This window comes from Pseudoliparis swirei, chromosome 17 (genome assembly GCF_029220125.1).
Source record: "Pseudoliparis swirei isolate HS2019 ecotype Mariana Trench chromosome 17, NWPU_hadal_v1, whole genome shotgun sequence".
Classification (NCBI taxonomy): domain Eukaryota; kingdom Metazoa; phylum Chordata; class Actinopteri; order Perciformes; family Liparidae; genus Pseudoliparis; species Pseudoliparis swirei.
The window spans coordinates 14008580-14022755 of NC_079404.1; the positions used below are offsets into that span (position 1 = coordinate 14008580).

Genomic DNA, 14176 nt, shown 5'->3' on the forward strand with positions numbered 1-14176 from the left:
CATTAATGATGTATCTGAGTAGCACATAGAAACTCAGATTGTGCTCCCTGCTCACTCAGAAAGAAGAAGAAAAATACGTCTATGATCAAACATAACTTGAGGGACAATGAGGGGTGTAATGCTGGAATGCTCCAACAGATGGCAAAGTCTGTTCACTTTGGAGAGTGACACCAGCTTCCCTTGAATGAGGCCTATCGGCCCAGTGTTTACCACAATGCCATACTCATTATGAAGTAGCAAATCACTGAGCTGTTAAACCACGTGTGTCCAACTGCAAGACTGAACTAAGGAGTTGAGTTAACCAATACAATATTTCATTTATTTATATTATTCCAGCAATAAGTGAGCATTACAAAACCACCCTAATGTGTACTTAATACGCCTCTGGGTGATAGGTCTGCAGGTTTGGCATTCTGCACACGCCCTATAGTTAGTGTAGAGGGACACTGTTCCAACTGTGTGCTTAACTGTTTTCTGGTGACTTGAATAATGAGCTATAAAGAGGAGACAAAGGGAGAGTGTGTATGAGAGAGAGAGAGAGAGAGAGAGAGAGATCCCTCCATCCTTCCTGGTGGGCGGTTTGAGATGCGCAGACCCATCCGCTACCGACTCATCTTCCTGGCCTGCCCCCCTCGCCCCCCACCCCCCTCTCCCGGCCCCCTCTCGCGCTCTCTCTCTCTCTCCCTCTCTGTCTCTCTTTCCTCCTTTTCTGTCTGCCACTAGCCTACCTGAGGGGAAGTGCACAAAGCCAACAAGAAAATCTGGCGTGTCGGCTGGGGCTCTGCGCGCTATGCTGCGGTAAAAGGCCGCTGTTCGCGGTGTTTACAGGGGATGTAGAGAGGGACGGAGGCACCGCTCTGCCCCGACGGACCGCGCCGACTGTCTGCTTTGCTCTGCCCAGCCCGCTGCGTCGCTGAGCGGCCTGCGAAGCACACAAGATGTCGACCAGAACGCCATTGCCAACGGTGAACGAGCGTGACACCGAGAATGTAAGTGCTGCTATTCACAGACACGCCGGCGGGACAGCGCGCGTGGCAGCGGGGTGGAAACGACCCGCTAGCATGGCTATTTAGCGCCGTGCTCGGTGCGGGGTTGAGGCAGCGCTTATCTGGGGGCTAGTGTTGCAGAGCGACTCGACCAATGAGCACTCCGGCTTCTCCTCTTCTTCTTCTCCCCCCTCTGACGGGAACATTAGCCCGGAGCCGAGAATAACCCGGACTAAAGGGGCAGTTGAACAACGCACTGCGTCAGGATGCTGGCTTTAATGATACACGCGAGGCTCGGGTGTTCATGTTGAGGATGACTGTGGCTGTGAGAACACGGTGTCGCGCCACTCGTGCAACTGGGGGCTATTTAGTAGTCCACAGCGTCAATATGTGGTGAGGGTGGGGGAGGACGTTGTCCTACTTTTCAACGGCAACGCTTGGTAGCATCGCAATGTGACATCCATCACCCGTTGGGGCCTGTTGTAACTGCACACTCAGTGCTGAGGAGGAGGAGGAGAGGAGGAGGAGGAGGAGGGCGCGTGTTGTTATTCACCATTCTGCTGCCACCACACCGATACAGACATGCAGGCCATGTATTTACACCAGGCTGAAGGCTTCGTCATGACGGAGATTTATCATTCACTGTGTGAAGGAATGTTTATGGACGGCCACCACGCTGCTCGCGCGCCTACACTCACGCGCATTCAAATCGCAGCATAATAACACAAATCTTTTAAGACCAGTCGAAATGAGGACCTCTGGCTGTATGCTGACAGGCTCTGACATATCTAGGTTCGCCTGATTCTATTCCTGGAAACAAGACGAGGCACCGACTAAACCCTCCTCCTGTTATACCCTGTCATAAGCAGTGGAAACAGCTGGAAGCAGTCTTTTATTATTTATTTATTCATTCCCAGATTTAAAAATAAGGTTTCTAATGTGGCTCTCCATTTTAGAGTACCTGCATCTGGGTTATTCATTGTCAGGTGATAACATTTGAATTGGAAAATGGATTTCCAAAGTTATAAACTAAACCCTTATGACGTGAGCTTCCTTCGTCATTCTCTGCCAGTATTCAGAAATGTATCCTTGCTGCAACGGTCCAACAGTCGATTGCTGCTTCATTTCTCACAGACTGCTCAGCAGCTATTAAAGCACTGCCTCAGCAGCAATGGCTGTAGCCAGCCAGCCTAGCCTTCCTCTGCTGGACTCCATCATGCAGCCCCAGGGCCCACGAGCAGCTGAACTGCATTGCATAAGAGCTAATTACTAAGAGAGACGAGTGGCTATAAGTGCAGCAAATAGAAGAAGCTCTCTCGTCCTGGCTTTATTTTTGTTTATATATATATATGTGTGTCTGTGCAGGTGTGTGTTATTTGTTTAGTGTCTGGCCTCCCTGAAGACATAACGTCAGTTGAGTTAATGGATGGTGGAGTGAAACACACTTTGTATTAATCAAGTGCTCCTAATCACTTGCCGGTCCAGATGTCCTCGGTTCATTTACAGAATGTTGGTGCCAGGCCAAGTGTGTGTTTGTGTGTGTCAACTCATGTGCGCCTGAAGGATAAACTGGCCATATGACAGATCTGATTTAAAGTTGATGGGAGGAACTAAAGGCACTTCAGTGTGAACATATACCAGCTGCATAAGAAGTAAGGTATTGCCAACGACACTGATTTCTCTGCCAAGGAGATCTAAAAGAGGGTTGCTGCATTAGAAACAAGGATGCTGACTTTGACTGGCACCTAATCAAAATTTCTCCTTGCCTTACACTCTCACACACACACACACACACACTCACTGGGGAGACTTTGAATCCTGCAGTGTCGCTCTCCCTCTGTCAGGATGCATACTATCAGAGGTGATGCTCACCCTGCAGGGTGTAGCGTTTCTCCGGTGAAACGGGAGCGGAGGAGCCTGGGTAACCAGACCAGGGCTTTATTCTCTGGCTGGGTGTGGTGCTCAGGAGCAGAGGATCATGGGATCTCTGACCTAGACTGACATCAGCAGCTGCTGTGGAAGAGAGGACTAGCCAGCTCTGTACTTATAGCAAGTTGTTCCTAATTCACCTTCAAATGCCATATCACTGGGACACTTGTTAACGGGGTTGTAATACTGTTATAACTCTTGACTCTACTGCACATTTTGTCAGTATTCTCAAAGGCACAAAGTCAAAGGAGTTTACTTTCTGTGTCTGACACAGTCTTTTTGAGGTTACGGTGTCACAGAGGTAAGAGAAGAGAGTTCTCTCCCACACAGTTCCCCTTTGAGCTTGCATGCAGGCCACGACTGTGTGTAACGGCATGTACATAAGGTTACAGTCTGTATCCACATGCACAGTGTCGATCCCCTTCTTGAATCTGGATCTAGTTTAATGGGTTCATCTCTGTTTGCACAGCAAATGGTCCACCTTCAGCACACACAGACCTTCACTGCAGCAGTCGGCTGCATTGTTTGTTTGTGTGAAGCCAATGTAGCGAGAGGACGCTTGCTTTTGGCATTACTGACTGACAAAAAGCCAAAGAGGTTCATGAACTTGTAGACTTGGTGTCTGTATAAATCAAAGTTCCAGTAAGGGCATGAGGATGTTACTTATAACATGTGTGGCCTTTTTCTGCTTTTTCCTGCAGCACTCTTCGGTGGACGGCTTTGTTGAACCCCCAGTCCCCCCGACAAAGTCTGCGAGTCGCCACAGCCTGCCACGATGCCGCAACTCTTTCACCTCCACAGAGGAGCTTCCCCATATTGGCAATTATCGCCTCCTTAAGACCATTGGGAAGGGGAATTTTGCCAAGGTGAAGCTGGCACGACATGTCCTGACTGGACGAGAGGTGAGACAAGTTTTCATTTACATTTTATAAATAATTTGGGTCTCAATACATTGTTCATCCCAAAACCTATGATGTTAACTTAACTATTTTTTTGCCACATGTTAACAATTATGGCTGCAGCTTACTATTCTTGGGTTATTCTTCCAATCAAAAGCGGACCGGGTTTAAATTCTGCCCTGCGGCACTTTGCTCCATGTCATCTCCTTTCTCTCCCCCGTTTCATTCTCCAGCTGCTCTAATATAAGCAATAAAAGCCTTAAAAATAATCTTTAAAGTGTCTGACAATTGTCCATCGCAACATCTCAGAGCCCAAGTCCAAATATTACTTGTTTAATCCGACCAACGGTCTAAAACCCAAAGAAGTAAATCCTCAATGAACAAGGGAATACTTTATTTACGTATTTCAGTTCTGGTAACAAAGCATGAATGCTCACTTGAAAGAATGACAAGATTTAAAGTGTACTTGCAGTGAGGTCATCATCTCAATTGTACACATCCACCAGGCAGGGAAACCATAGAATAATAGAAATAAGGTGCCATATGTATTTGCTTCATCAGTTCTTTCACAGAAAGACTTAGTTTGAACAGGTATTTGGTCAATGAGAGATGAGATTTAAAATTTAAGAAAATGTTTTGGTCTGTTCTGATTCTCAGGAGAATGAATGGTTTGTACTTGTCCATGTTAGTTCTCCCCGTAAGGTCAAGATCTCTCTTTTTCGGCCTCACACACAAACACACAGTCACACACTGCTGACCTGTCAGAGTGATGGACATCCTGCTTTGGTGTGCCGGTAATTAAAGCTCCTGTTTCCCTAATGGAGAAATCAGTGACCTGCGATCCGTTCGCTGTCTTCCCCTCAGCAGGTACCACTGCGCTCACTGACAGTCCTGATCCACCTCAGATATCCACTCATGTCTATTTCGTAGACACTTGTTTCAATCTGTTCTCAGATCAGAGGATGGATAAATATTCTCCCAGGTCAAACCAGTTTCAGTCTGATCCATTCTGCATCCTTTCATGCTAATATTAAACAGGCACATTGAGTGTGCTGCCCACTGCTTGCTGAGAAGGTCAGCCGCTGCTCTGTGTACCTAAGTGTCCTTGCTGGCTCATCAGAATGCAAAGACATGGATCAGAGTGAGAGAGAGAGAGAGAGAATGGGTTGAAACAAACTAAAAAACAACACTGTTCGAGCTTGAGCCTCGTGAGTCCATTTTATTGGCAAGCAGCTAAAACAGAAAAAAATATGTTTACCCCTTTAGAAAAACCTCAAACGCGTGGATAGAGCAGCCCTCACTTCTAGGTGACAGAGTGTCCTCTATCTGATGAAGAGGCTGACTCCAAGATGTGTGCACACAAACACACAAACAGAAGAAATGCACTGAAAGAACCAAATACAGACATAATGCTCAAAAAAGGACAACAAAGCTAATCAAAGACAAATAAACATGAAAATACAGATGCTATAAATCAAAGTTGACTCTAGTAAAGTCAAATTGTATTTCTATAGTCCTAAAATCTTAATAATCTATATGACATCCTCTATCTTTAGCAGCTCAATCTAAGTAAAAATAAACTACAGATAATGTACAAATATATTTGGTGCATACAAAGTACACAGCAATACACATACATTAAAGTATAGTGTGTAGTGTATTTGTAGAGTTCTGTATAAATGACAGCTGGAATACATTTTTACTGTTATAAGTTACTCTATATACTGTGGCAGTACGTTTATGTGTGTCGGTTGTTGGAGAGAGTGCACAACACTTGCTCAGAGAAAAGAATATTATGTTCACGCTTATACATTATATTCCCATATTCTACAACAGTCATGCCTTTCTTTTCTGTGTATGAGATAGGACCTTGTACTCTGCTACAATAGTTCCCTTCAGCTCACAGAGATCATGACGCTGCGGTCGTGTAAAAAGAGCTCAGGCGGAAATCAAGCTGTCGGAGAACATGTAAAGCTCTTCGGCACACAAGTGAAGCTGTGATTATGTTTCCCCTCCGTGTCCTTTATCTCAATATCCACGTGTACGCGTTTGAACTACGCGCGATAACAAGACCTGCACACGGCGAAGAGCATGTGATACGAACGCACTGAATAATTAACAGTGATGCGTGCTGCCCTGCCGTCACACCTCAAATCCATTACACAGAAAACACACTGCCACATGCACGCTGACATACCATGTAGTGCCATCCACTCGTTCATCACACCTGAGAACAAAAGGATAATATTGGAACAGTGTCGCGTGGAGGAAATGTAAAGCATATCTCTGACTCATGCAAAGGCGTTAGTGGAAGTTGGAACAATGGAGTGACACACAGGAGGACAGCTGCGACACCTGCAGGCATGTGTTGACACACACACACACATGCTGTCAGGTTCCTGTGACGGGGTGAGGCTCAGGCGCAGAGAGACAGGCTGGACGCAATATGAATAACAAAAAAAACACTCTTTAATGAGGCAAAACAGTTTGCAGAAAAACAAGGTCCAAAAGGGGCAGGCAGAGAATCCAGGTTCAGGGCAGGCAGGGTCAACAGGCAGAACCAGGAACACGGATAGGACGGCGGGAAAAGGACACGGAACTATAGACGACAATCCGACAGCAGACAAGGGAAAGACTGACACAATATACAGGGGGGGAAACACAGGTGTACGACATCAGACAGTAACGAGACAAGAGTGGCTGAGGGCAGGTGCAGGGAATTAAACAATTAAGACAGAGAAGACACAGAGGAGACATAGGAGACACAGAACATAGGAGACACGGAACACAGGAGAAAGAGAACAGGGTGTTCCACATGCATGCAACTCCACCTGAGTTTTGTCCGTGACAGGAGGAAGCAGCGAGGAGGTTGGGGATGTCTGTCTGTGCACCTGCCCCACCACAGGCTGCAAAGAGACACCACCTGCGTACCGCGCGTCGACACACAGGGAGCCTTTCTGCAGCGCTCGCTCTTCTCCCTGCTCACACTCTTTTTCCTTTGCTGTCAATGTTAGTTCACCCGTTTTGGTGGAAATGAAATGCAACTTGTATTGTATTTGGGAAACCCTGCTCGTGCTGAGTCACCTGCATACTCTTCACCGTGACTCAGCACGTTGCTCTCTTGGGATTAGAGCCCGTCTGCATCCACTGAAGCAAGCTTATTCAGCTCTCCGAAGGCCGGAGCCACAGCAACGCTGCAACGTTATATTGTTATTAATGCGAACATGGTGTCATTAAACCGCAAAAGGCAATGTCTCCCCTTCCTCCCTTCTACTCTAATTAGTGGTCAGAAGTCAGGGTTTGCAATCTATCAGAATCCTATTGAGCAGTTTAACATACAGAATGACAAGAGAAAGTTTAATCAAGTCTGGAGTTTTAATAGTTTCACAATGCAACATGTTGTAGAGATAGATGACCTGCTTACGACTACTAACAACAACCAATACATTCACGGAAAAATATTTCACCAGGTATTTGTCAAGTTTACACTTTTGAAGCGTTTTAAATTATATTTTCTTTAAAACGACAATATGATTTATTCAAACAGCAAACATCAATATCAGTAGATTAGAGCGAGAGAGAGAGAAAGAGAGAAAGAGAGACACCGGGGTAGTTGTGATTACATGCTGTGTATGTTTGACCACAGCGCTGCTGCCTTTTAAGTGAATGAGTGTGAAGCGATATGCAGGACTTCCGATGGTCAGTGGTGGCGGTAACGCCACAAGATGAGCTGCAATGCGCCAGCAAAGGCTGGGGAAAGAAATTCTGGACTTAAAAGACACGACTGTGTTTCACGAGGGCAGAAAAACATGTGTGAACATCTGTGAACTCTTTGAGTTATTAGCCACGAGTTGCTCCTCCTTTTCAGTTGAGTTGTATTCAACAACTTCACATCAACACCACCATAAAACATATTTAGTTTGAAGGCTGGTGTTTTTGAGTATACACGACTATGTATGCACAACATGGTAGTAATCATGATGGAGACACTTTCATTGGAACGGCATGACTATAAAACAGTTTGGATCTGAGTTTATTGCCACTGGCATTCACAAACACTGCAACAGAGAATAATCACCAACACATTTCAATGTTTAACACTGAGATGGTCTGAAAGGACACAGTTTAAGAGTCTAAACTCCCCTTTGGGCCTAAAGAGGCCACGCAGCTACAAAGTGGTTCAAACCAACTACGCCGGTTTGTCAGACTGCAAACTGTGACATTCATATTTATCCAGCCATTCTTAAGTCTGTGCAATTAAAACTCTAATTATTGTTAAATTAGTTTGTTCAACATCAAAAGGTAGAACGACTCCTTCAGTCTCCTCTCAGCACAATGAGCTGACTGGTGACTCTGCAGTGTGGCTTTGTGAAAGCTGCTGAGCTCTCAGAAAGGGAGCCAGTGTGTTTCAGGGCACGTTGGGGAGATTATTGAGATGGATGCTTCAGACCGCTGCGTCGCAAGATCTGCCCGGCCAACAGTAGATCACCGTACAGTCACATTATGCTAACACAGGCATGGCTGCCACACCGAGACGCACTGTCTGTGGATCATTTACATAAACTGTTAATGCCTTTTTCTTCGTCTTTATCTTCGCCAATCAAAGCGTCATCCCTTTCGCAAAGCACTGAAAAGAGGAGCTCTGAGGTGTGTTCAGATTAAACTGATCCAGCCGTGACATGTTTCGACAAAGCTTCCTCGCAGCGGGATTAAAGTGAAATGATAAGGATAGTTCATTTCAACACACGCCTTCACCGTACAAACCAAAACACCCCTCTTCCTTTCTTCTTCTGACTTTGTCGTTCTCTGTCTGTTCTGTTTCTAGGTGGCGGTGAAGATTATAGACAAAACCCAGCTGAATCCCACCAGTTTACAAAAGGTGAGTCCGTGTTTTTATGGCCTCGTGGTACCATTCATGTCTTGGTTACAGCGGTCATGACTTTTCCATTAGCAGTTCCTCTTATTTCCTTGCTCCTTAAACTCAGGATGTGCTGTTTTGCATCATGTAGATGAAGTCAGGAGAAACCACAAGGCTTGTTTAATCCAGTGCCCCTCTTGACTTTTTGTTGGTATGTGGCAGCTAAAAATAGCCCTGCCTGCCTGTTTGTCACTTACCCTTCTCAAGCGGTCATAACCAATACCAACGACGAGTTTGGAACAGTTTCCTGATTACTAGATCCAAATCCAGCTCTTTCTGCTGATTAAACACACCCACTCACACAATCCTCCTGGCAGATCACACCATGTGGAAGGAAAGCGGTCGCCGCGATAAGCATCACCTACTGTGAGTCTCAAAGTAATGCAGGTGTCCAGCTGACAGGTCAGGACATTATTGTAGCATGGCTCCCCATAGCTCCTCTTTTAATCTGAGTGTTTAGTAAAGGATGAACAGATTGCTAAGCAACCTCTGCCGTGACTCATTAGACTGTATTAAAGGACCGTTGTAACCGCCACCACACCTACATAGATGGCAGTTGATGTCTTGATGGACCTCTTGGCCTTTATCTCTCTGGAAGCTGCCAGAAAAACATAGTGCCGTCTCTGGCAGAATAATAACAACAATTTGCTTCCCAAAATGTCTGCCCTCCCACATTTGTCTGAGTGGAGTTAAACCAACGAGTCTGGCTCATCCAACAGGCTGTAATTGTGAGGCAAATGGACAAACCTGGGCTCGGCCTTTAATCTTTCTTGTTAAACTGTGAAACGAGACTATCGGTGGGTTTCTGGCATGATTCTGTTATCCGCGAGCAAATCTGTAGTGATCTTGGATCTTAATGGGATCAGACTGCAATTCTTTAGACAATCAGTAACGAAGACGCTTTGAGAAAGCGCCGTTTTCTGTACTCCTCTAATCTGACTGAGATGAATTTAATTGTGCAACATCTTTTGTTAGACAGCCTATTGTGTGGTTTCTAATCTGCACACGCACACTGGGGTAATGAACATTTAGAGGCGTGTGTGTGTGTGTGTGTGTGGCATGGGGATTCTGAATATGAACTGACTTTACCGCTTTGGGTCTTGTCTCGGTCATGAGAGGTTACACGCGCGATGGGTCGGGTTGTCCGCTGCCTGGTGATGGTCACGGCAGACGTATCATGTGAGAGCGCCGACCAATCAGGAGCTCTCTGATCAATTATTCAGTGAGCCTTTCCCAGTCGACCTGAGAGGGTAAATATGGAGAGGTCTTCGGGCTTCTCATGAGGGATGAGCTATTATTGGTGAAAAATCATGTGTCGTGTTCAATCTGGTGCGTGTTTGTGTTTTGGGAGTGTAAAGACATGCGTAGATCTGGATGGTGCTTGACGTTGTATATTTTTTTATGTCTGTTGCCCTGCACTATAGATTGCTCTAAGTGCCATCTGCAATGCAGAAGCTCGTCTGAAAGTGCAGCAGTTGCTTCCTGGATTGAATCAATAGTCTGATTGGCTCAGTGTGTCTTATACTATCCTTCTGAAAGCTCAGCTATGGATGCATTAACATGCACTTAAATACTGTTTTTGTTTGCATTGGCCAAATCATATTTGTGAATAATGAAGTCAGTGAGTGGTTTTCATTCCTGTGGTTTGGGGTTTGTCGTGCTGCTGGTTTTCCAGATAATTGGAGTTAATGGCAATCATTTCCACATTAGATGACCTGAATAAACAACAAAACGTGCAATGGGTCCAGAGGAATAGAATTAAAAACCACCACTTTCATTCAACAAATCCACTTTTGGGGCTCTCCATCAGCACTGTGAATCATTCTACTCTTCAACAATCTTTTACACTTTTTTAAAACATAAGAAAAAAGAAATGCTACATCTTTCCTCTTTTAATAGAGAAAATTGTACTTGTTGACTGCTACAATTCGGTGTTCAATGATGTAAACATCTCCCGCAGTTTATTCTGTATTTTCCGCATGCTTAATTTAGACGGAATTTCGGTCACAGTTCTGACCATCAACATAGAAAAGTAGCAAGAAAATATTATAATAAATGGATTTAAAATCTAAGTCCATCCCAAATTCACAAGGTAGTCCTGGTAGTTCTGCAACACAGTTTCTTGGACAATAAATTGTGCATAGTACCACTGTGGCAACCCGGGGGACTAGGAGGTGAGATTCGGTATAAAATCAGGAGACTCAGAGACGTAGCGCAAAATAAAGTGTCTTTCAATAAAACGTATAGAAGGGGGGAATGGGCATCTAACGGCAACAAAGGATTCTTCCCGGTCGGGGTCTTTGGTAGTGTTGTTACGAGATGTGCCGACGCTTCGAAGCGTGTGTCGAGTAATGGAGGGGGCGTTTCCTCGAAGCGCGTATCGAGGCTTGCTTCATTTAGGGGAGGAGCCAAAAATTATGACGTCCGAAGCCTCGCTGCCCGGCTGTACCACGTGACTGCTTCGGGAAGTGGTTCAGATATTGCCGGGAGGTTTGACAGCAATATAAACCCCTCAGGCTCCCTTCAACATGTGGGTTGTTGGTTGAGAGTTTGGATAGTTTAGAGAGAGAGATAGTTTGGAGAGTGAGGAGAGTAGGATAGGTGATAAGATGGAACTGTTATTTCTGAATAAAAATGAATAAAATGTCCCTTGTCCTGTACATCACTGTCCAAGTTACACACACATATTCAGTCCCCTCTTCCTAGTTCCACACACATTCACTGCCTGCTTAAGCCCATGCCATTTTCCTAAAGGGACATAATAACATTACACAACCTGCCATATCACATGATACTACCATTTTGGTAACATTAACACACAGAATACATTAAAACAATATTTTATTATGCACATATGTGATAATTTATGTACAGAAATTATTTGGTCATACATTTTTGTAATTCATAGTCATTCCCAACAGCCATAACAGACACACACACATTCAATGAATCACATTATGTGGTTCAGATGCAGCTGCCTGTGATTAGACACTTGGCCAGTAGGTGGTTTCGTGAGCACATGAAGCTTGGAGAAATGAACCCTTTCTCAAACCAATTGGCTGAAGTGGTTCGATGCCTCATGAGGCTTCATCTCACCATCACTAGTCTTTGGTCTCACACCTGGTGTGAGACGGTTCCGATCTCCTGTATGGGCAGAGCAGAGGAGAGAGGGTCCAGTTACCTCCGGTCTGTGGCGGCTCCTCTCCTGAGGTTCCACCGTTCCTTCTTCTCTCCTGTTCAGGCAGCTCTCCCCTGATGCTTTCCAGTGGAGGGTAGATATACTCTGTGTCTCTCATCAGCTGATGGGCTGCAGGTGTGACCACTCCCATGTGCCAATTGGCTGTAGCACCTGCACTGGGAAGTACGCCCCGTGGATCACTTCCCCCAACCTGAGCTTTGGGATCCGCCTCCTGGGCCCTGTCTGCTCTGCTTTTCCCCCTGGTCTGCCACACCACCTAGTGAAAAATGCCATTCTCTGCATCTGAGCTTGAAGGATGCTTTGGTGAAATTCTGGTGTCTAAAATGACCTTGCCTCCTCTTGCTTTGGAGTCGGTTAAACATGTTTGTGCTAAGGAAAAACCTGGGCAAGAAATTAACCATGAATACAATTCACTGTTGTAGAACTGTTTTTTACTTGTTATCCTGTTTGTTTATCACTGTGTGAGGTTTCAGAGGACTGATCTGGCTGTATTGCTCCTCTACTCACTTTTGATGTTGGCCCATCAGAATGCCACTGATCTTTCTTGTTATTGTCTCAGAGGAGCCAGGCTGTGGGCACACCATCTGGCAGATCCCATACAGCCACACACACACACACACACACACACACACACACACACACACACACACGACTGCATGACACATGCATGCATACACAGGAGACCTTTTGGTTTATGCAGAAGTCTCCAGCTGGCAGAACCTGGTTTTGTTTGTGTGTTTCAGTCACATTTGGTAGACACATGCAAACCTCTGACAGGATAGATTCTAACCTATCTCTGAGATTTAGAGACAAAGAGATAAAGTCAATCTCAAAATCTCGTTTTTTTGTGACTTATTTTCTGGAGCTTATCTTTGTAAGTCTGGTGTTTCCCTCCGATTATTTGATTTAAAAAGAGGTTAGCAGAGGTCAGAATGAGTCACACGGCTAGAATGAAGCTCTGGTCTGTTCCACTCTGGTCCTATCTTCCCTGGTGTGACTTTGTGGTGGCTTCAGTGTAACAGGAAATGAGGTCAGCTGAGCTTCCAAAGCACCTCCTTAGATCCGCCTCAGGAAATGCATCACATGTCATCTGTGGTCAGGGATGTTGACGTTGTTAGGGTTTTTAGGCATGTCAGCCCTAAAATAGGCCTCTCTGTTAATCCCCTCTTTCACTGAGCAAACGCTGCTCTCATCCCACCATCCCTATCACTCACAATGACAACATCGACTAAATATGACAGGTTATATAAGTCAGACGCGTCAGGCTTGATAGATGCGTCGTGCTTTTAAGAAGCGAGACACATTCCCGTTTGGAAAAGGTAGAGCCGTGACGCAAAACAGGCCAGAGAAATCGAAGTGACAGAAACACTGGCAGCTTCACTGAAAATTAAAATCTCCTTTCTAAATGTGGCTCAGAGCCAGTGCTGCTAACCTTCAGTCTTCCGATGTTATGTCTGAGTGTCACGGTCGTAAGGCAGAGTGTGTTCAGACCAACACACTGTATTGTTCTGCCAGTTGCCAAAAGCCCACCATGGGGTCAACCCCTTTTAATGGCTGCTGTTTATGTCTGTCTTGTGCCTGCCACACCGCATTAGCCAATGAAATGTGTTGAGCCCATTGGCTACAGGAGCTTTGGTCTTGTTCAGAGGAGGGGAATGGGATTGGACAGACAGCGCTGCTGTCCGTGGTGAATCATGAAACAAATCCAATGTTGAGGCGGCAAGATATGCGCCCATTGGATGTTCTCAGGGCTGTTGATACCATTTCTTTTACTCCTGATACTGATACTGAAGTATCGAGCTGATGCCAATAAAATTAAAGAGGTCATAATTCCCTCTTTTTTACATTGCTTTGAAAACATCTCCTTCAAAGTACTTAAAGTTTCTTGCCAAACGCATTTCAAACTAGAACGGGCACTCGGTAGAGCGCATACCTTCGCTGCAGCCACTTTTTTTTTTACCTTTTCTTGACCTTGACCTTTGACCCGATCGATCCCAAAATCTAATCAAATGGTCCCCGGATAATAACCAATCATCCCACCAAATTTCATGCGATTCGGTTTAATACTTTTTGAGTTATGTGAATAACACACACACACATACAAATAAATAAATAAAAACACAGCGATCAAAACATAACCTTCCGCATTCTCAGAATGCGAAGGTAAAGATAACATTTGAACACATCATGATAACGTGAGATATAGCTTGAATACATCTCTACGTTAGCTTTTAGCATTATTAAG

At 45.1% G+C, this 14176-nt stretch overlaps 1 protein-coding gene across 3 annotated transcripts in view; it reads left to right on the plus strand.

Moving 5' to 3' along the window:
* The first annotated feature begins 691 nt into the window (after nt 1-691).
* Nucleotides 692-14176, plus strand: part of LOC130206987 (serine/threonine-protein kinase MARK1-like) — a 29627-nt gene continuing 16142 nt past the window's right edge. For all 3 annotated transcript variants that reach the window (XM_056435322.1, XM_056435323.1, XM_056435324.1), the window contains exons 1-3: nt 692-989; nt 3617-3817; nt 8640-8693. In XM_056435322.1, the coding sequence (XP_056291297.1) occupies nt 939-989; nt 3617-3817; nt 8640-8693 (306 nt within the window). In that variant the 5' untranslated portion in view covers nt 692-938. The remainder of the gene's footprint in view (nt 990-3616; nt 3818-8639; nt 8694-14176) is intronic.